The sequence below is a fragment of the Engraulis encrasicolus genome, chromosome 3, assembly GCF_034702125.1.
Source record: "Engraulis encrasicolus isolate BLACKSEA-1 chromosome 3, IST_EnEncr_1.0, whole genome shotgun sequence".
In the NCBI taxonomy this organism is placed as follows: Eukaryota; Metazoa; Chordata; class Actinopteri; order Clupeiformes; family Engraulidae; genus Engraulis; species Engraulis encrasicolus.
The window spans coordinates 39,004,343-39,022,435 of record NC_085859.1 but is presented as its reverse complement, the minus strand read 5'-3'; the positions used below and the strand labels follow the sequence as shown (position 1 = coordinate 39,022,435).

Below are 18,093 nucleotides of genomic sequence, written 5' to 3'. Positions count from 1 at the left end.
CTGGGGTAACTGCTACAATCAGACCACACATTTCATCATCACTTACAGCCCTTAGTGTTGATCTTTTTTCATGACAGGCCCAAGTCTCAAGACCCTCCACATCACTCCACTATGATCGCTTCATGGGAAGGTAACGGCTCCCTCTGCTGTTTACACCAATTCATTACAAGATAGCACACAATGGCACAAAATCTTTATCTCCAGTTTCCCCCCCAAAAAAACAGACCACACTGTGTTTACAATGTCCTTTAAAAAGATATTTATTTTCGATCAACAAAACGCATTACCATATCTAGACAAATTTGCAGTCTAACAACAAAGCTGCCCAAGAAGTGCTCTCTCTAGTGACCAAATACCTCTTGTCCATGATCAGCGTATAAACGTTCTCAAGATTTATAGGCGGGCTGTATTTCACATGGTTGACAATAACAAGGCTCCTTCTAAAAGGCCTTGAGTGTGTCATTTCCAAGGTGTCCCATGTTTATGGTCCATCAGGAGCTGGGTCACAGGTGGGGTTTGAAAACGGCTCATTTTTATAGACTCATTAGAACCCCCTCTCTTTGGAGAGGTCATCGATCATAAAGCTTGTGTGTAAAAACTCACAGTGAGGTGAGGTGTTCGCATTACAGGACACCACCTAATAGTAGTGCTCTTCTCTTTTCTTTGCCGACGGTCGGCCACTTGGCTCCACACAGACATTTTGTTCGAGGATACAGAAGCACCGGCGGCGGCGCTGCTGTAAAAATGTATCAATTTTACAACACCTAAAATACCTCAATATTACAAGCTGGGCTGGCAATTTACAACAGCTGTAAAGAAAAATGTAGGCTCCGTGGTGTCTCCACTCCTTATAAAACCACCAGCCCCTGGTGTGTGTGTGTGTGTGTGCGCGAGAGAGATTCTGCAAGTGTGTGTACATGTGAGGGAGAAAGTGTGTGTGTGTGTGTGTAGAGAGAGGAGAGGAGAAGACAGAGAGGAAGGGAAGAGGGCAACGCTGGAGATAATGGCACTTTTAAATCAGGCGGCTGCTGCAGTGCGCTGCTGCAGAAGGGAAGGCAGAAGGCTCCTGTCACACCACCGTGTTACGGATGGCCCCAATCTCCTCAATCTGGCACTCCACCACATCCCCCTTCTGCAAGCACAGACACAGACACAGACAGATCACAGCTAGACACGCAAGTGCAGAGAGGGAAAGGGAAATGAAAGTAGTCACGGCACGCAATGCAATGTCTCAAATTCAATCACTGGCAAAGGACGTAGGAGACGAGACAACAAAACGGTGCAGATTCAGCAAAACACTTTGTCAGTTGGTTAGACATGTGTGGAGCAGGCCAACCCCTTGGCAGGTGATCTCTAACACGACACAAGAAGACACACAGTCGCTTTATCTGTCACTCATACTTCAAAAGAAATGTGTACTGTCTATACATGCTCCATGTTCACAATCAGAGGTGCCAATCCAGAGAATAAAAAAAATATACACAGTACTTTGCTATTTTGCACTACACTTTTCTTCTATTCTCTCTGGTAAAAAGCCTTGACGTGTGTTCTTTAACAGTTGATTTGATTCATTCATTGATCTACCTGTCTAATGATGTGTATGCGTGTGCTCATTAAAAGCTGCTTAGAAAGGTTGGATGAAATGAGATGTGCGTCGTTAACACGCCTACTCACAATGAAGTTCAACTGTCTCATTATCCGCATCAGATAAGCAGCTATGATCTTGTAAAACCATAAATTACTGCCTAATATGGTGACTACCGGTAATATCCTTAAAGTGAAGTGCAACTCCTTTTGATGTATTATTTACATCTAAATGACTAAGAAAACACTTTGATTTAAAGTTTTTTCCAAGGCTGTTGTTGCTTTTAAACAAAATGATTCAAATGCGCTTCACCATCCTGGCTTGATGAGTTCTGGGGCTGTTATAAAGAGTTTTAACGTGACGGCACCCCACTAATTAAATTTTCCTGCATAGACACTCAATAATAACTCATCACTTCCAGTCCCCAGTTCTTCTCCTCTCAACACCATCTGACTTTGTGTCCCTCTCTCTTTTTCCGTGCAAAAAAGGCCCGTTTCAGCGGATCTAATCAGCGTTCTAATTAGTCCGCTGATTTAGCCGTCCGTGTAGCCAGCTGAAGCCCAGAGACAAGAGGCTCATTGTAAATTGCTCTACCATGGCGCTCGCTCGCAGGTGATAATGAGTGAGGATCTGGAGAGGGCATCTTAACCGCTGAATTGTGATTCCTGCTTAGGCCCACAATTAACATGTCTTGTTGACAATATTCATGGTGTGTGTGTGTGTGTGTGTGTGTGTGTGTGTGTGTGTATGTGTATCAATGGCAGGTGTGGTCCGTCAGTGGTTCTCAACCTTTTTTGAACGAACGCCCTCTCGACCTCATCATAACCCTCCAAACACCCCCCCAGTATTAAAAACTATAGGGCTCCCTATAGGGCTCCCCAACGCCCCCTGGGGGTGCTGTACAGTCCCCTTTGAGAAACACTTCTCTAGGTGCACATGTTTGTGTGTACTGTATGCTCACAGTTATCTTATGCACGTATCTGTTGTGACAAAGGAATGCATGAATGTTTACATGGATGCGTTTACATGGATGCCCGTGATCTAGATTTGGGTGCATTTTATGCTTTAGTAGTTCATTCAATCCTTACGCCTGTTCAGTGTAATGACAAAATAAAAGGCCACCTCCTCCGCTTGTGCCTGTTCACTGCAGGCACAAGCAAAGGCAAAGCAATAAGTCACCCCCTCCCCTCACCTTAAGGAACACTGGAGGCTTCCGGAACACTCCTACGCCTGGAGGAGTGCCGGTCAGAAACACATCTCCAGGAACCAAGGTCACAAACCTACACGCATTCAAAAACAAAGACATCGCTGTCAACACATGTTACATTCCATTTAGGTATAGGGTGCTTTTTCTCCCAGTACTGTCACGATGTCACAGCGGGCAGTCATGGCAGGTACTGTAAGCGGTTAGGGCTTCAGACTTGTAGCCCAAAGGTTGCCTGTTCGACTCCCGAGCTGCAAGATTGGTGCGGGGAGTATTTGATCAGTACTCTCCCCCATCCTTCTCCATGACTGAGGTACCCTGAGCATGGTACCGTCCCGTCGCACTGCTCCCTTGGGGCGCCATTGAGGGCTGCCCCCTTGCATGGGTGAGGCATAAATGCAATTTTGTTGTGTGCAGTGTTAATTTGTGTGCTGTGGACTGCTGTGTCACAATGACAATGGGAGTTGGAGTTTCCCAATGGACTTTCACTTTTGTAGGACAATGATTAACAGGCTGGTAGCGTATAGTGGCATACAGACTTGGATGGATCGGTGGATGGATAGATAGCTGGGAAACTGAATGAGTGACACATCCACACAGAACATAAGCTACAAAACAATGTGAAACAAAAGACAATTGCAGAGACGTGTTTGTTTTCATCTTGTAGTAACATTCCGGTGGACGATATATTGAGGAATTTCAGAGGAACCACTTGTTTTCAGATAACACAAAGCATACAAACTAAAAAAAAGTGGCAATATTTCCAAAGAAGTGTTTGTGTGAGTGAGAGGGCCCCATTCCACAAAGGTCAAGGCCATGACTGAGTCAAAGACGTCTCCGCGAAAGCACGCAGCCAGTTTGCAGCTTCAGCACAATTCTAAAACTACAGGCAGTTCTGCGGTGAGAACCACCACAATCTACAAAGGAGGAACTGCTTTTTGAGGTCTAACCACAATGCAGAGATTGCAATAACTAAGAAAATCCCAACCAGCAGTTATGTTTAGACAGTGATGTGTTCAGTTATCTTGGCCTTTGTGGTGCCTCTGACACATTTTGACCACATAACACCCTTTGGTCGTCTTGATTATATTGCATTTCTTGGGTCACAAGGTAATGAAAAAAGGAGTCGCAGACAAGCCTTGTGTGCGCCTCCTTTTTTCATTATCTCGAGTGATTACTACTTTTTGGGAGTGGACGCACCAAGCAATACACGGGTCTACAGGTGCAGATGCCGACCTTTGTTGGTTTTTGTCATTTATTGGGTCACAAGATAAAATAGGGTAGAGCGGCCATTCGATGATTGCCTCCGAAATGCATCTTTTAATATGTTATCGTGAGTAACTGTAGGAGACAACTCCCTCTCCCTATTCATTTACCACTCGAAAGAGCGTGGTGTGTGGAAGATAATAATGTTATGCAGCTGCCAGCTTCACATGAAATATGGCATATTTTGTAAAGGAATCTTAGAAAATGTATTTGCAATACAATTAAGTTACATTCAGTGGACCTAGAGAATGTGGGGTGTGTTTTAAAGGTAGCTGCCTTCAATATAGGCCTAAAGTACAGGGGGAAATCCTGGTTTATGTTCATAGTAAGGCCCTCAGAAGACTTATACGGCCCTTGGAGGAATTTGAAGTGGCCACTTGAATGAAAAAGTTCCCCACCCTTGCTCTATGGCAACGCTGACCACAAACAGGTGCAGGACTGTGCAGGAACACCTCAGTGACAAAAGTTGCTTCGGATAAATGCCAAATGTCATGCAATGTACAAGAGCTTACTGAGAGACCCAGGCCACCAGCTTCTCCGTCTGGAAGATCATCTGGTCCGTGTTGCTCTCCTGGACCACAGCACCATTCACCAGACACCGCACAGCCAGCTTGTGCACATCTGCAACAGGTAAGCGCACCAACTTCAGGTGATAATAATAATAATGATAATAATAATAATTGTATTTGTATAGCACAATATCATGCAAGGCATGCAGCTCAATGTGCTTAACAAATGGATAAACATCAATGTTAAAAATGAAAATAAAAAGTGAAGTAGATTTAGAGAGACAGAAACAAGAAAGAATAACAAGAAGACAAAAGGAGAAACTACACAGAATAGAGACAATAAGTAGATAGATAAATAAGTAGATGAAGAGAAAATGAAATAAGTTTAAATGTCATCATTGTGGCATCAAAATTGTAGAATGTTCCACATCACATTACACTTAGCGGCTTAAAGTTTTTTTTTTTTTAAAGTACAGGGTATTGGTCAAAGACGGTCCCGGGAGCAGTATGGGGTTGGGTGCCTTGCTCAAGGGCACCTCAGTCATGGAGTGAGTGAGTAGGGAGTGTAGTGTACTGTAGGGCTGTATAGTGTTCTGAAAGATTGAAGAGCAAATTCTGGAGAGGATCCCCTCACTCAGGTAAGCTGACAGGGGTGACAAGGGGGACAGTTGTCCCGGGCCCAGGGACAGAAGGGGCCCAGAATTGGGTTCTCATTACATTGTATATGTATTGGGTGGCGGGGGGGGCTTTTGGATGACTTTGTTCTGGGCCCTGCCAAAGCTGTCAGCTGTCCTAACCTCACCTTAAGTTATTTCCCCGAAACGAACTTTGCATATGTTTAGGGTTTGCTTATTCCGTATTCATCATGATATACACGGCCACGAGGCATACATAATCCGTGAGTGCTTTATAAATTATTAATGTGTGTGTGTCTGGCCAGGATTATTAAATTATGTAAAAAAAAAAATAAATAAATTCTGCCAAGTCTTTTTGTTGCAACTGTTTAAGAGGACTTTGCCGTGCTCTTTCACAAACCTTTCACGCTCCCAGTTGTGACCAAAGCGGGTCCCAGGGGACAGAAGGTGTCAAAGGTTTTTCCCAGCAGCCACTGTTTCCCGTTGCGTTTCATCTGCCAGTCACGGGCGCTGACGTCATTAGCCACCGTGAACCCTGCCACATGCGAGAGGGCGTCCTCTTCCTGGGGAAACAGGAGAAAACCCACAGACATCTTACTTTGGCAAAAAAAAAACCTACTGAATAGTTCATAGAAGTTTAAAAAAGTGTTATTAGCGAAGTAAAACTTTGTACGTCAAAGTTGAAATTAAACCGTTTGCTTTTCTTTTCTTCTCGTCTCTTCTATTTTGGCGCAACATGCCATTAAAAACCTATAGAGTATAGAAATAGAGTAATAGAACAATGTCAAGTGTTAAGAATGATAGGTAGAGAATGAGTTTGACCACTTGTCTGATCGGCTGAAAAGCCGGTGGCAATAAGCGCTAATTAATCAACCCAGCCTGACCTCTACCAAGACAGTTTAGTGGCATCTATTCTGATGATGGAGTTATGGAGATCTTCCCACAAAAATAATACATGTTGCAGTGGCTATTTAACACTTGGAGAATAGAGCCAACAATAAGAGAGCTACATTTGACTCTCTCTGTGTTTAATTGACAATGCAAAATGCACCGTTTTTGTATTATACTAATATATTTATCTTGCCACTATATCTTTACTTGGTGGCTATGATTTATTGATCCCTGGGGATAAATTAAGGTGTCAGCTTACCGTTACATAAATACACACATAAATACACATTTATCATTATTATCATATTAAAGTCACTTTTTGAAGTAGAAATCAGTCGATTGATTGACTGGGGTATGATGTAATAAATATTTAGAGGTAAATTATGTGGCTTTGACCAGTCGTAACAGGTTGCAAATTTGCGCTCAAACGCGATGGACACCATGGCGCACCATTTGGAACGTTATGACGCAATAAGTGTCATAGTCAAATAACACATAGAACTGTCCTCATCAGTTCGACATGAGATGGCACAGTGGTTAGCGCGTCGGCTCCCCAAGTGGGAGACCCGGGTTCGAGTCCGCTAGGGGGCAGCAATGTTCCCAATGACACGAGACCGAACCAGAGGTGGTGCGTGCAGGTAATGCGTACGATACATGCATGCACAACGCGCGCCTGATCCCGCCCGTGTCTGAACCCTTTTGAACGTTCATTAACACACGTTCCTCCTTTTTTTCAGTATCAGTTCATTAATTAAACAATAGCTTACCTCCAAAAAGGTGAACTGAAATGTAAATTCTTGACATCATGACTGCAGGCACAACCGAGCTCCGCACATGTCGGAACCCTTTTGAAGTTCACCCTGGACTTTTATTCGTTTTGTTTCATGCTTAATAATGTGTTAATTATTCTGAAGCCATTTTGTTTTACGATTTGTGACGAGGACTTTATTAATTTCTTTTACAGACAATAGGATTCCCCCATAAGCCCAATGGCCCTTGTAAATGTGGGCACTGCAAGGATATGTGGCATTGCGATGAAATGTAGGTCTACGAGTTTTACGCAATCAAATACACTTCCGGTTTTTACTATAAGACATTGTATAAACTGCCAAACCGCTCGTGTTATTTAGGCCTATCTGATGAGAAGATGCACTCTTTGTTAAGTCTTTTATGTAGGACGCACCACAAGTCGGTTGGTGGAACACGAATAGGCTATGCAGTGAGAAATGGCAATTGCGACTAGGCTACGCCATGGTCAAACACTAGACGTAGGCTACATGCCACACATGCAAATGCCAATTGTCACATTCACCGCGACAGACATTGACCAAATCACTATAAACACGAGAAGAGGGGATAGACAGAGAACAAAAACCGAGCAGGTAAATTCACAATGTAAACACCATGACGCACCCTGGTTGACCGTATTGATAATGGTTGCGTTTCTTTGACAAATATAGGCTAATGTATGTAGGCCTGGAAATGTTTTAGAGATTTGTTGTGATATAGTTGTGTCATGAATAGGCTACTATTGTAAGGGCCGAAATGTGTCCACCGTTTGTTTTGAGTGTTTCGGAGAGACCGGCGCACTGGAGACCTGGTGACGCGCACCAAAGTATGACATTATTACATGCATATGTTGCATTCACCAGCTCGGGACCTCTCAAGACAGCTGACGACACTGCTCACATGACAATCGAGTTCTGGAGTTCGGCGCATGAACGCCACTGATCCCGGAACAATCGGAATTCATGCGTGTTTTGTTTTGGTTCTCTTTTCTTTTTTTCACCTCACCTTGAGCCTCCACACCTACGACATATCATTTTAGCTTAAGTAGACTAAATCAAACAGTCAGATACCAGCAGTACTGACATATGTACATCTGCAATTGAATGACATCAACTGGTGTTGTTGATAGTGATAACAAGATGATATTTTAGCATTTAAGATACTGTTTACATGCTAGTTCCATGCATGGGCGCCATGTTGATGATGCGTGTCTCGTCATACAAAACACAAGCTCGGGAACTCGTTGTTCTATACTTCCGCCTGAGATCAACCTCGATAATTATCGATCTGACATTGCGTCACCAAATCTTCACGCCCACTTTCCCGAGGTTTTAGGTCGGCTTTCTTGGGATTCTCGACTTTTTGAACGAGGTAATAGCCCACCAGGAAGGTTGCACTTTTTCAAGCCATGATGAGGGCCATTACAGGCCGACACTTTTCTGCAATTTTAATATGTTCCAAAACGAACTAGCTCAATTTAATAATCACCTCAGCTCAGCTTTTTAACGAAGGAGAAGAGTAGCCTAGGCCTACGCCTAAGATTTCAAACATTTGTTCCAAGTTACTTTTGTTTTGACCAAAGAGCACCTTCGCACCAATGTAAAGAATGCCGAAACTCACTGACAGCACCATCTTACATTTTCTTTGTCTTTATATGGGTCTTGTGAACGTACTGGGAGGGTGTCTGTTACCATGACAACATGTTTAGCCCGACATGTTTAGGGCGTTTTGGAGAGCCAAGGTAAATGCAGTATATAGCTAGCACCTACGTTTACACCCACAGAAGACAGTACAAGTCAGTTTTAAAACAATTATTACTCAATTTAATGCGATTATTTAGCAGTAATCGGGGCTTTGAGGAAGGTTAGGCTGCAAGCTATTTTGAGCTCTAGCGCGTTGGACATCATTACGCACCATTTGGAACGCTATGACGCGCGATATCATTGGCAGGTGTCATAGTCAAATAACACATAGAACTGACCTCATCAGTTCGACATGAGATGGCACAGTGGTTAGCGCGTCGGCTCCCCAAGTGGGAGACCCGGGTTCGAGTCCGCCAGGGGGCAGCAATGTCCCCAATGACACGAGACCGAACCAGAGGTGGTGCGTGCAGGTAATGCGTACGATACATGCATGCACAACGCGCGACTGATCCCGCCCGTGTCTGAACACTTTTGAACATTCATTAACACATACTTCTAATTTTTTAATGTATATGAGTTCATTAATTATACAATACCTCCCCCCCCCCCCCCCCCGAAAAGGTGCACTGAAATGTAATAACATGTAAAATAGGCCTAATATAATATTTGAGTTCAACCTTCAAGCATGATTGTTGCTATAGCATGTTTTCAAGGCAGCAATGGTAAAATGTTATACTTTAACTCGAGTAAGAGAGGTACTTTTACTTTCATTTTCCATCACATCACAAAGAGTGCGTTTTTCCACCTCAAAACCATCTCCAGACTCCGCCCCTCACTTACCCCTACCTCTGCTGAGACCCTCATTCACGCTTTGACTGGAGTGACAGGATTATTGCAATGCCCTTCTCACTCGTCCCCCTGCAAAGTTGATTAACTGTCTACAATATATTCAAAACTTCAGCAAGACTTCTTACACACACCAGACCCTGACATCACATTACACCTATCCTTCATCAATTACACTGGCTTCCGATCCAATCACTAATCCAGTTCAAAAGGTCAAGCTCAACCTTGCACCCACCTACATCACAAGTCTCCTCACCGCATACAATCCTGCCCGCACACTACGCTCCACTGATAGACTCCTCCTTACCACACCCCTCCACACCTGCGCACCATGGCCCCAAGCTATGGAACGCACTCCCGCTGACAATCCGTCTATGTTCTACACTTTCTTCTTTTAAATCCAAGCTTAAGACACGGCTCTTCATTGAAGCATATTCATCACACCACTGACATGCGCTTCCACCTCCTTTAATATTTTATTATCATTTTATTTTACTTACTTATGTATTTTATTCTTGGATTTTTATTTTTATTTTAATCATTCTCCCATTTTAGTTGTGATGTTCAAATTCATTGATGCTTTGTTATTCCTTTTTCTACCGCTATTATACTGTTTTAAAGTGACTTGGGTATCTAAAAAGGCACTTAAAGTAAAATGTATTATTAGAATTTGAAGCAAGTAAACATACCTTTACTTAATTACATTTTTCAGTACTCTCTCCACCTCTGACAGGCCATTACCATAGTCCTTTTCTTGAAATTTTCTGGGGTGAACTCTGCCTGTTATAGCCTACTCCTTTTGAATACAGGCGAATTTCATTAGCATTTTCTTCTCATGCGGAACAAAGCAAGATGCAAGATGCATGCTTACTAACCCGTCACCTCTGAAAGAAGTAATTACGCAATATTATTACAATGCTGCTGGCACGCTTCTCCTTCCTTTTGCACTTTGCCGCTTTTTGCTCCCACTGATATCTGATCAGAACACGCATTACAAATGCTTGATTCCATTCCAGTAGGCCTGGGGCTGGCTAGTGCATTAATTATGTTAATAAATGTGTCACTGCGTGCTGGTTTCGCAAAGAACAAAGTCTAGGATCAGATGCTTGCGTTTGATTGGATGCGTATGGTAATTAGTGCGTTAATGAGGAGAGAGCGCGAAGGTATGTATACATCAACAGAAGATAATTGATTCATCTGTGATACAAGGAAACCTCGGGAGCAATGAGGTGTTTTTATTATGTTGTTGTTGTTAGCAAGCTAGGAGATATGGGCAAAGGTCAAGGGGCGCCTCTCGTCCCATTTCATTCTCCATTAATCTCAAGTCTCTCTCTCTCTCTCTCTCTCTCTCTCTCTCTCTCTCTCTCTCTCTCTCTCTCTCTCTCTCTCTCTCTCTCTCTCTCTCTCTCTCTCTCTCTCTCTCTCTCTCTCTCTCTCTCTCTCTCTCTCTCTCTCTCTCTCTCTCTTCTATCCAGCTCCAGAGCACCCACTCACAACAAGCACCTGCTTCATTTCACTTCACCTTGATGTGTTTCCCTTTGCGTCCAATTACAAATGCCAGCTCCACCTCCCAGTCCACCTCCTGCAAACACAGAAGCAGCAGAGCAGGCGCATCAGGGTCAGTCATTACATTACATTACATTACTTTACATTGCACAGGTGATGCATGAAGGCAATTTCGTTGTGTGTAGTGAACACTTTCCCAGTTGGGCTTCCTCAGCTTTCACTTTCATTATATTGGTTACAGGGTATTGGTTACAGTCCCTGGAGCAATGTGGGGTTAGGTGCCTTGCTAAAGGGCTTTTCAGTGTAGGGAGGGGTCGGGTGGGATTCGAACCTACAACCCACGGACGGAAAGATCAACTCCCTAACCACAAGGCCACGGCTGCCCAAGTACAAGGGAGAGAGAAGCTCATCAGGTTATGTACATTGGATTGATTAACAACTACGTAATATCGTGTATATGTGTCAGAACTTATTCTAACAATTCTACTTCCACTTCATGCACCTCTGATTACTTTGACATGTACATTTCATACATAACTTCGCAGTTGCTCCAATCATTTCAATAAAAACACATGCAACAGGGCATGCACAGGGCATGCACACCCAAACACATGACATGATTTTTGGAGACCAGATGGAAATTAGCATTTGTGCTATAATCTGGCGCATTTACATATATGTTTTGTATGTATATGGTCATTAATGTGCAATATCCTGAAAAATAAATAAAGTAAAGTAAACACATACAGGTACATAAAATACTTTGTCTTTTAATGCCCTGATAAGCAACACAAGATGAATACTCAAAGGCTTTCACACCCGTGATTCTGCATGTGCCGTTTATAATCTCACTTTTCTCTCTGCTCTTGTGGGCACTTTGTGTTGGTATACACACATTTACTGTACAACGGACTTTGCCCTCAATAAAGACTTGCCATCTCTCACTTTGGTCATGGGTGCACAGCTCAGTTGGCAAATTGTAAGCTCAAAGACAACAGAAATTATGCATTCATAAAAAGATTATATTTTTTTATTGCAGAAACTGTGTTTTGAAGTTCTTGGGAACAGCTTGTGAACACCCACACACAGGAATGGATTAATGAACAGAACGACACTACTGAGCCCAGGCGAAGAGGGCCATGAAGCCAAGGGGCCAGGAGGACAAACTGAACTTTCCCACCTCCCACCATTCCCTAAGGGGCCTTGGGTACCACGTATAATAATACAGTATATATGTACAGTTTGATGTGTGAAGTGGGAGTGATGTTAAAAGCTGGCCTGGGAGGGATACAAAAATGTTTCTTTTTCTGCCCAGAGGCCCTTTTCTCTCTCTCTTAATCTATTTCTGCCGACACACACAGCCAAACTGAAAGTTACAATATGTAGCTGCCCACTGACTAAGCAGTTTGAGGTAAAAGATGAATATTAACGGAGCACTTCTGTCAATTTCAGTACCCGGACTACCCGGTGATGCTGCATTTTTCGATTCAGCCCTTTCCGAGAGCTGAGCTATTCTTCTAACGGGGGGAGATTTTGTTTACATTAAAAACCTTTCTTAACATGGGCCTCTAAATATTATCCCAAAAGGGATCACTGTTTGCTAGTTGTCTGCAGATGTTGCATAACTCTTTGGATGTTATTGGGAATAAATCGAGATGTTTTTTGAAATGTAAACAAATACCTGCTCACACCTACTCACCTCACCTAGCCAAGTGGTTCTAGCTAAGTTGTCTAACTTTATAAGTATTATTAAGCCATATAGGCGCATGTTGCTAAGCAACCTACTTGGATTTTCAAGACAAGAGAAAGAGATAAACCAGTTGGCCGTAAGAGCAGGTGAGAGCTTTGTTACCTCTGGTTACCACCAGACCTAAACACAACTGTCTTTCAGATCGGAAAAAATTGTGTAGAACTTAAGGCAGTATGGGAGTTCCCAGGCTAGGTGAGAGCTGACCTGGCTCTCGTTGGGCAGGAGGATGTCATCGTAGGGCCCCGTGATGGCGCATGGGAACTTGCTGAAGATGATGGGCTCCTTGGGGATGGGGGCGTTCTGCTCCAGGCAGTGGTCCCTGTAGTTCATGCCCACGCACACCACCTTCTCTGGGGCCGTCACCGGCGACAGCAGCTTCACATCCGACCGCGCTACCACACACTGGCCACTTGACAGAGCCCTGAGTTAGGAGACATGCCAACCAATGACAATGGGTAACTTGGCCCTTATAGACATTGTCGTTTCCCCTCTAAGTTGTAAAATATATTTAAGTTGAGTCAAAAGACGTTGGTTGAGTACCCTTTTCTTGTGGTCTGAAATGGCATTTCTAACCATTCCCTGGAAGATTGTTCTCAACAATAAAAGTTTTGTACAGCCCAAGTACAGTATAAGAGAGAGAACATTGTTTTTCAAGTGCTTTTATAGTGTAGATCAGTCTTTCAGCAGCAACTGGCCTCAAGCACCAACAGTACATGGGGGGTGATAGGGATATTCCATGGCCCTAGACCAGAGGTTCTAGGGTCAGATGGGGCCCCAAGGGAAAATTCAAAGAAATGAACATTTCAACAACAAAATCGCCACTACTGCTGGTAAAGTGTGACTTGTTATTCATCATATAGGGGCTTGGGGGGCGCAAGCAGCTGCCTGCCTAGCCTGGTGACAAGATGCACCTCTGCCCTGGACTAGTGACAAGCCTGGCTATACAGTATGGTGACTCTGAATCCATTATTAATCCCATTATTAATAGACCTCCTAAAGCAGGTCATTTAAATTCTTGCCTTTTAGCAATTTTTAAAAGGGAAATAATACTGCAGCGCTCTTCTTTGAAAAACGTTATTCTTACTCTTAATTCTCTTTTGCCCATTGTTAAGAACATACTCCCTTGGAATACTTATCTGATTAAACATTTAAATCCACCCATTATGCAGATCGTGCATGTTTTCATGTTTAATTCAGACAACTGTTAAGTCCTCATTAATTATAGTAGAAGTGCTTATTGTTGTTGTATGTTTCATGATAATATTCTGGAAGGCATTTTACACAGTGAAGTAGTCGTTTCATTTCACAAATGGCTGCACACTTCTAAAGCACCACTGCAGTAATAAACAGTGTGACTGTGCATAACAAAGCTTTTGTTTCTGAAAAAAAATAATAGTTTGGCAATTGTAGCAAAACTCGGTCTGAACTTTGTCTTTGTTTGTTTTAAAACTGTTTTAGAGCTCGGCAATCGTTTAGTTTCACGGACAAAAACTCAATTAAAAGCCACCCAGTCTCAAAAGTTCTATGTAGTAGTACCCTTTAAACCCTTCTTTTATCTTATTTTCTCCTTTATCTGGTCAACAGTTCTTCTCTGCTTTCAGTTATTAGAGACTGTCTAAGTCTTACAAATGCTTCTAGAAACTCACCATCTCCGCATCTGACCTATGGGCTTCCATTATTCACGGTCAGCTGATCTAACTGATTGTGTGTGAAAAGGGGACTCTGCACGTCACCCAGCAGCTGCCAGGGGCATCGCAGTAAGACGCTTGTCAAGCATCGAAACAGAACTTGCGTTTGCCCCAATTACAAAAACGCAAAATGGTCAACCTACACTTGTGCGCCTGCTCTTTTTCCAGTAACTATCTCTCTAAAAAATAGGTGGATGCTCTTGAGCTGCTCAGATCTGAAATTAACAAAAAGACATTTCCAATAGCTCATAACTAATGACTAATGGTTGGGGGCCTTGTGTCCTTGTGCTGTGTTGACCTATGTCCCTGTCTTTATGTTGTTCTTATTATTTGGAGTCTGCACTATGTGTTTTACAACCTGCTACAACCCAATTAACCCCTTGGGGACAAATAAAACTTGACCTTGACAGACTTGGCCAGGCCCAGAGGGCAAAATCATCTACTAAAGTATGTCACGTAAGTGAGTACACTACACCCCTCACATTTTTGCAGATTTGTAAGTATATCTTCTCATAGGACAACATTGAAGAAATGTCACTTTGAGACAATGATTAGTGACCTGTTAACAACATATATAACCACTTTCACAAGTTTGTCCTTGAGAGCTTGGTGTATAATATGCATGCTTGCCATTTTAGCGGTCCTCTGTCCTGGGAAGGTTTAAATAGAGCTCATGCGGGATGAGATCTGCTTCCCCCCCTATGTGTAGTATAGAGGAAGTGTAGCTGGGTGTTTGAGTGAAATGGAGGAGAATGGGGAGGTGGAGGGACAATGGGTGCATCCCAATATGTGACCTTGCCTCCTCCACTTGCCTCCTCCACTTGCTTCTCGTCATGATGACATCACTGACATCAGCATTATATTTCAATATCTTGCAAAAGCTCAATTGTAAAGTCTTTTTCTCATTTGCAATTGGGATGGTGAATGAAAAACAGTCCCTCAAAAGTTGTTGTGGCGAGGCTGACAGCTGGGAAACTTTATAGTTTTCTCCACGGAGGAGGGGCCAGAAGGCGGGACGAGGAGACAAGCACAAGTGGAGGAGGCAAGGACACATATTGGGATGCACTCAATTTGGGAAGCCTTCACGCACGGCAGGTGGAAGAGGGAAGGAAGGATGCGCGAAGGCGGGAGCAAGTACTGATGGCTGTCAATCACTCGCGGACTTCCTCCAGGACTACGTTTATATACAACATACATTTTTTTTTCATTTCACAAAAAAAGCAGTGAGTACACCCCAGATTAAAATCCGGTAGAGAAGGGGCCGTGTTGGCACCGAATCGTCTCGAAATTAAAAGGGAGGTCATCGGTATGCGTTTCAAACTTTCTTTACATTGAACTTTTACATTTTGAGTCTGCACCTGGCTTAAATAGATTGCTATGACATTTGAATTGAATCCTATGGCGAGCATCATTATCTGCCTCAGTAGTCACAGTGCATGTTGACATGCATGGTTCTTTTAGGTGTATGATAAATTATAAACTTTTTTATAAAACTCACTTGTTTACCACCACACATGCTTGACACCATCTAAAGCAAATTTGTTTATCTTGGTCTCAAGAGAGATGAACAGACCAAGGATATGGATCACTGGATTCATGTTGTGTGGTCTGAAGAGATAAACAGATAAATAAAAGACAAATTTGCTTTAGATGGTGTCAAGCATGTGTGGTGTGGTGCCAGTATTTTGATTTTATTCACAAAATACCAAGTGTCTCAGCTTTTTCGGAATCCGCTTGTAAAAGGGCCCTCTCTCAATGTGAATTAGGGAGGCGTTTATTGCTAAGCATGACTAACTGACCAGTAACAGATAACCTCTGGCCTAATGAGGACGTCAACACGCCGCATTCCCCAAGGATGTTTCTGACCTCCTACTTGATGAAATGCATTAGAACGCCTGACGAAGCGGAATGTTCAAGTCGCGAGCTGGGGCCAAATTGAAGTACCCCGCCTTCAAAATTGTGACTTCAACACAGCAATGGCAGAACACGGTGATGGGGAATAGTTTAGAATAGATTTGCTGGTTGGAACGCTTTCAATTGGGAGGTAGGCAGCTGCCTCCTGGTTGCATATTGGGAAGCTCCTACCGCTGGGGAATGGGGCATTAGCATCACACCACATACCTTTGTGCACACTCCATGGCCTTGTCGCCCATCTCCAGGAACTCCCTCATGGTGGTTGGCATGGAGGAGTCAAAGGCCTTCAGGTCAATGATGCCCTGCCCGTCCGCCTGCTCCACCCCGACCTGCACACCCCCACCACCGCTGCCATCCCCATGGCGACAGAACTGTACCAGCTTCATGCCCGCCGCACTGCACAACGCTCGCCCTCGCCGACCACCTGACACTGATAAACACACCGCCCCGCGTCGTCTTAGACCGAGCAAGCCACATAAAAGTCTCATCTACTGCAGAGAAATGCAACACACAGAGACAGAGAGAGGGCAAGAGAAAGGAATTAGGCATATGAAGTGAGAGGGCTGATTGGTTGGCAAAGGCCGTAAAAGCAGGAAACAAACTACAAACCAGATTGTGTCCCTTATGACAAAAGCATGCATTGTATTCTGCCCTACAAAGGCAAAGTGCAGTATATGCCAACATTGAAACTGAGGAAAAGGCCTTCAAAGTCTGCCTTTCATACTGTTGGTATTAAGTTGGATTGGATAGTACAGTTACTGCAAATTTGACAAAGCAAAACGGTGACAACACAGACGTGGGTGACACATTTGGACCTCAAGACTTTGTCGCAAGATTATGGAGACCATTTTCAGTCTCAAACTCAATTTTGACAATAATAAAATCATGCACTTTGCCTTTGCACGGCAGTATTGCAGTATTAAAACTGCAGTCATCCTACAGCACACTACAATATTACAAATGTTGCTGGAGTTTTCCTGCATTGCTTTTTCATAAGGGGTAGACATTGACAGTGCTGACAGTGCTTTAATTCTTACATTTGCATGCTAGAAAATGATGAGTTCCTCATTACACAGGATATCACATGTAGGCCTATAGCCTATAGGCTACTGTGGCATGCATGCATGAACTGCGCAATATAGAGATTACAAGAGGGAAAAGAAATACAGTGGTGTAGGCCTATAATAGGTCTACGCAAAATCAAAGCCAGGTCACAGGTGCACAAGTTACATGCCAATGTAAAAGCAAGCTTTTTAAAGGGTGTATTGCAACACTCATTGCAGCAGACAACACGTAGGGCACAGTCAACTAAATCACAGCTTGGAAGGCGTTAATCATTTAGTTAGACTTAATCTGTTATCTCTTACCAATGAGCTCTTCTGTAGAAGAGACCAGATAAGGAGTTGCTGACAGATCTCAACGAGCTACACCTGCTATCTTGGGCTGGACACTTGTGCAGCGCCTTACTCAAACGGTTAGCTTATGTGAAGAGCATTAGTGGGTGCAGTATTGCCAAGGCAAATGCACGCTCTTTATAACAAATGATACGCGATGTGCACGCACAGTATCTAAATGTCACAGGACTTTGAGCTTGTTTAACTCACCTTCGTGGGTGGATTGAACTCCACTCTGTTATCTGGTGATCAGTGGCGGTGCACTTCCTGGTGACTCTTTTGTAGTTCCAGTAATATTCTACCAGGGCCAAAATGTGCAGAACAACAAAAATATATGTATTGGTTTGAGTATTATCTTTCCAGTGTAATTAAAAGAGTTTGTGTTTTCTTATTAATGTTTTTACTTACCTCATATGGTAGTGTATCGTACTTTTTTATAAATAAAAAACATCAGTTCCCGCAAATGATTGCGC

The 18,093-nt window shown here is 43.3% G+C and overlaps 1 protein-coding gene and 1 long non-coding RNA gene across 5 annotated transcripts; one reads left to right on the top strand and one right to left on the bottom strand.

The window, feature by feature from the left end:
- Positions 1 to 235: 235 nt before the first annotated feature.
- fahd2a (fumarylacetoacetate hydrolase domain containing 2A) lies at positions 236 to 17,922 on the bottom strand. 4 transcript variants are annotated; one of them, XM_063195381.1, is made up of 8 exons: positions 17,831 to 17,922; positions 16,434 to 16,714; positions 12,829 to 13,045; positions 10,891 to 10,950; positions 5,600 to 5,762; positions 4,568 to 4,676; positions 2,778 to 2,865; positions 236 to 1,132 (listed from the first exon to the last, which is right to left on the bottom strand). In XM_063195381.1, the coding sequence occupies exons 2-8, from the start codon at positions 16,712 to 16,714 to the stop codon at positions 1,070 to 1,072; spliced, it is 981 nt and encodes a 326-aa protein (XP_063051451.1). In that variant the 5' UTR covers positions 17,831 to 17,922; the 3' UTR covers positions 236 to 1,069. The 4 variants fall into 4 exon arrangements, with proteins under 4 accessions (XP_063051451.1, XP_063051450.1, XP_063051449.1 ...); XM_063195380.1 differs by having other exon boundaries at positions 16,434 to 16,717; positions 17,594 to 17,848; XM_063195379.1 differs by having other exon boundaries at positions 17,594 to 17,848.
- LOC134446100 (uncharacterized) lies at positions 8,855 to 12,117 on the top strand. Its single transcript, XR_010034375.1, has 3 exons — positions 8,855 to 8,992; positions 10,930 to 10,986; positions 11,914 to 12,117. It is a non-coding gene; the product is annotated as an uncharacterized LOC134446100 (long non-coding RNA).
- Positions 17,923 to 18,093: the final 171 nt, after the last annotated feature.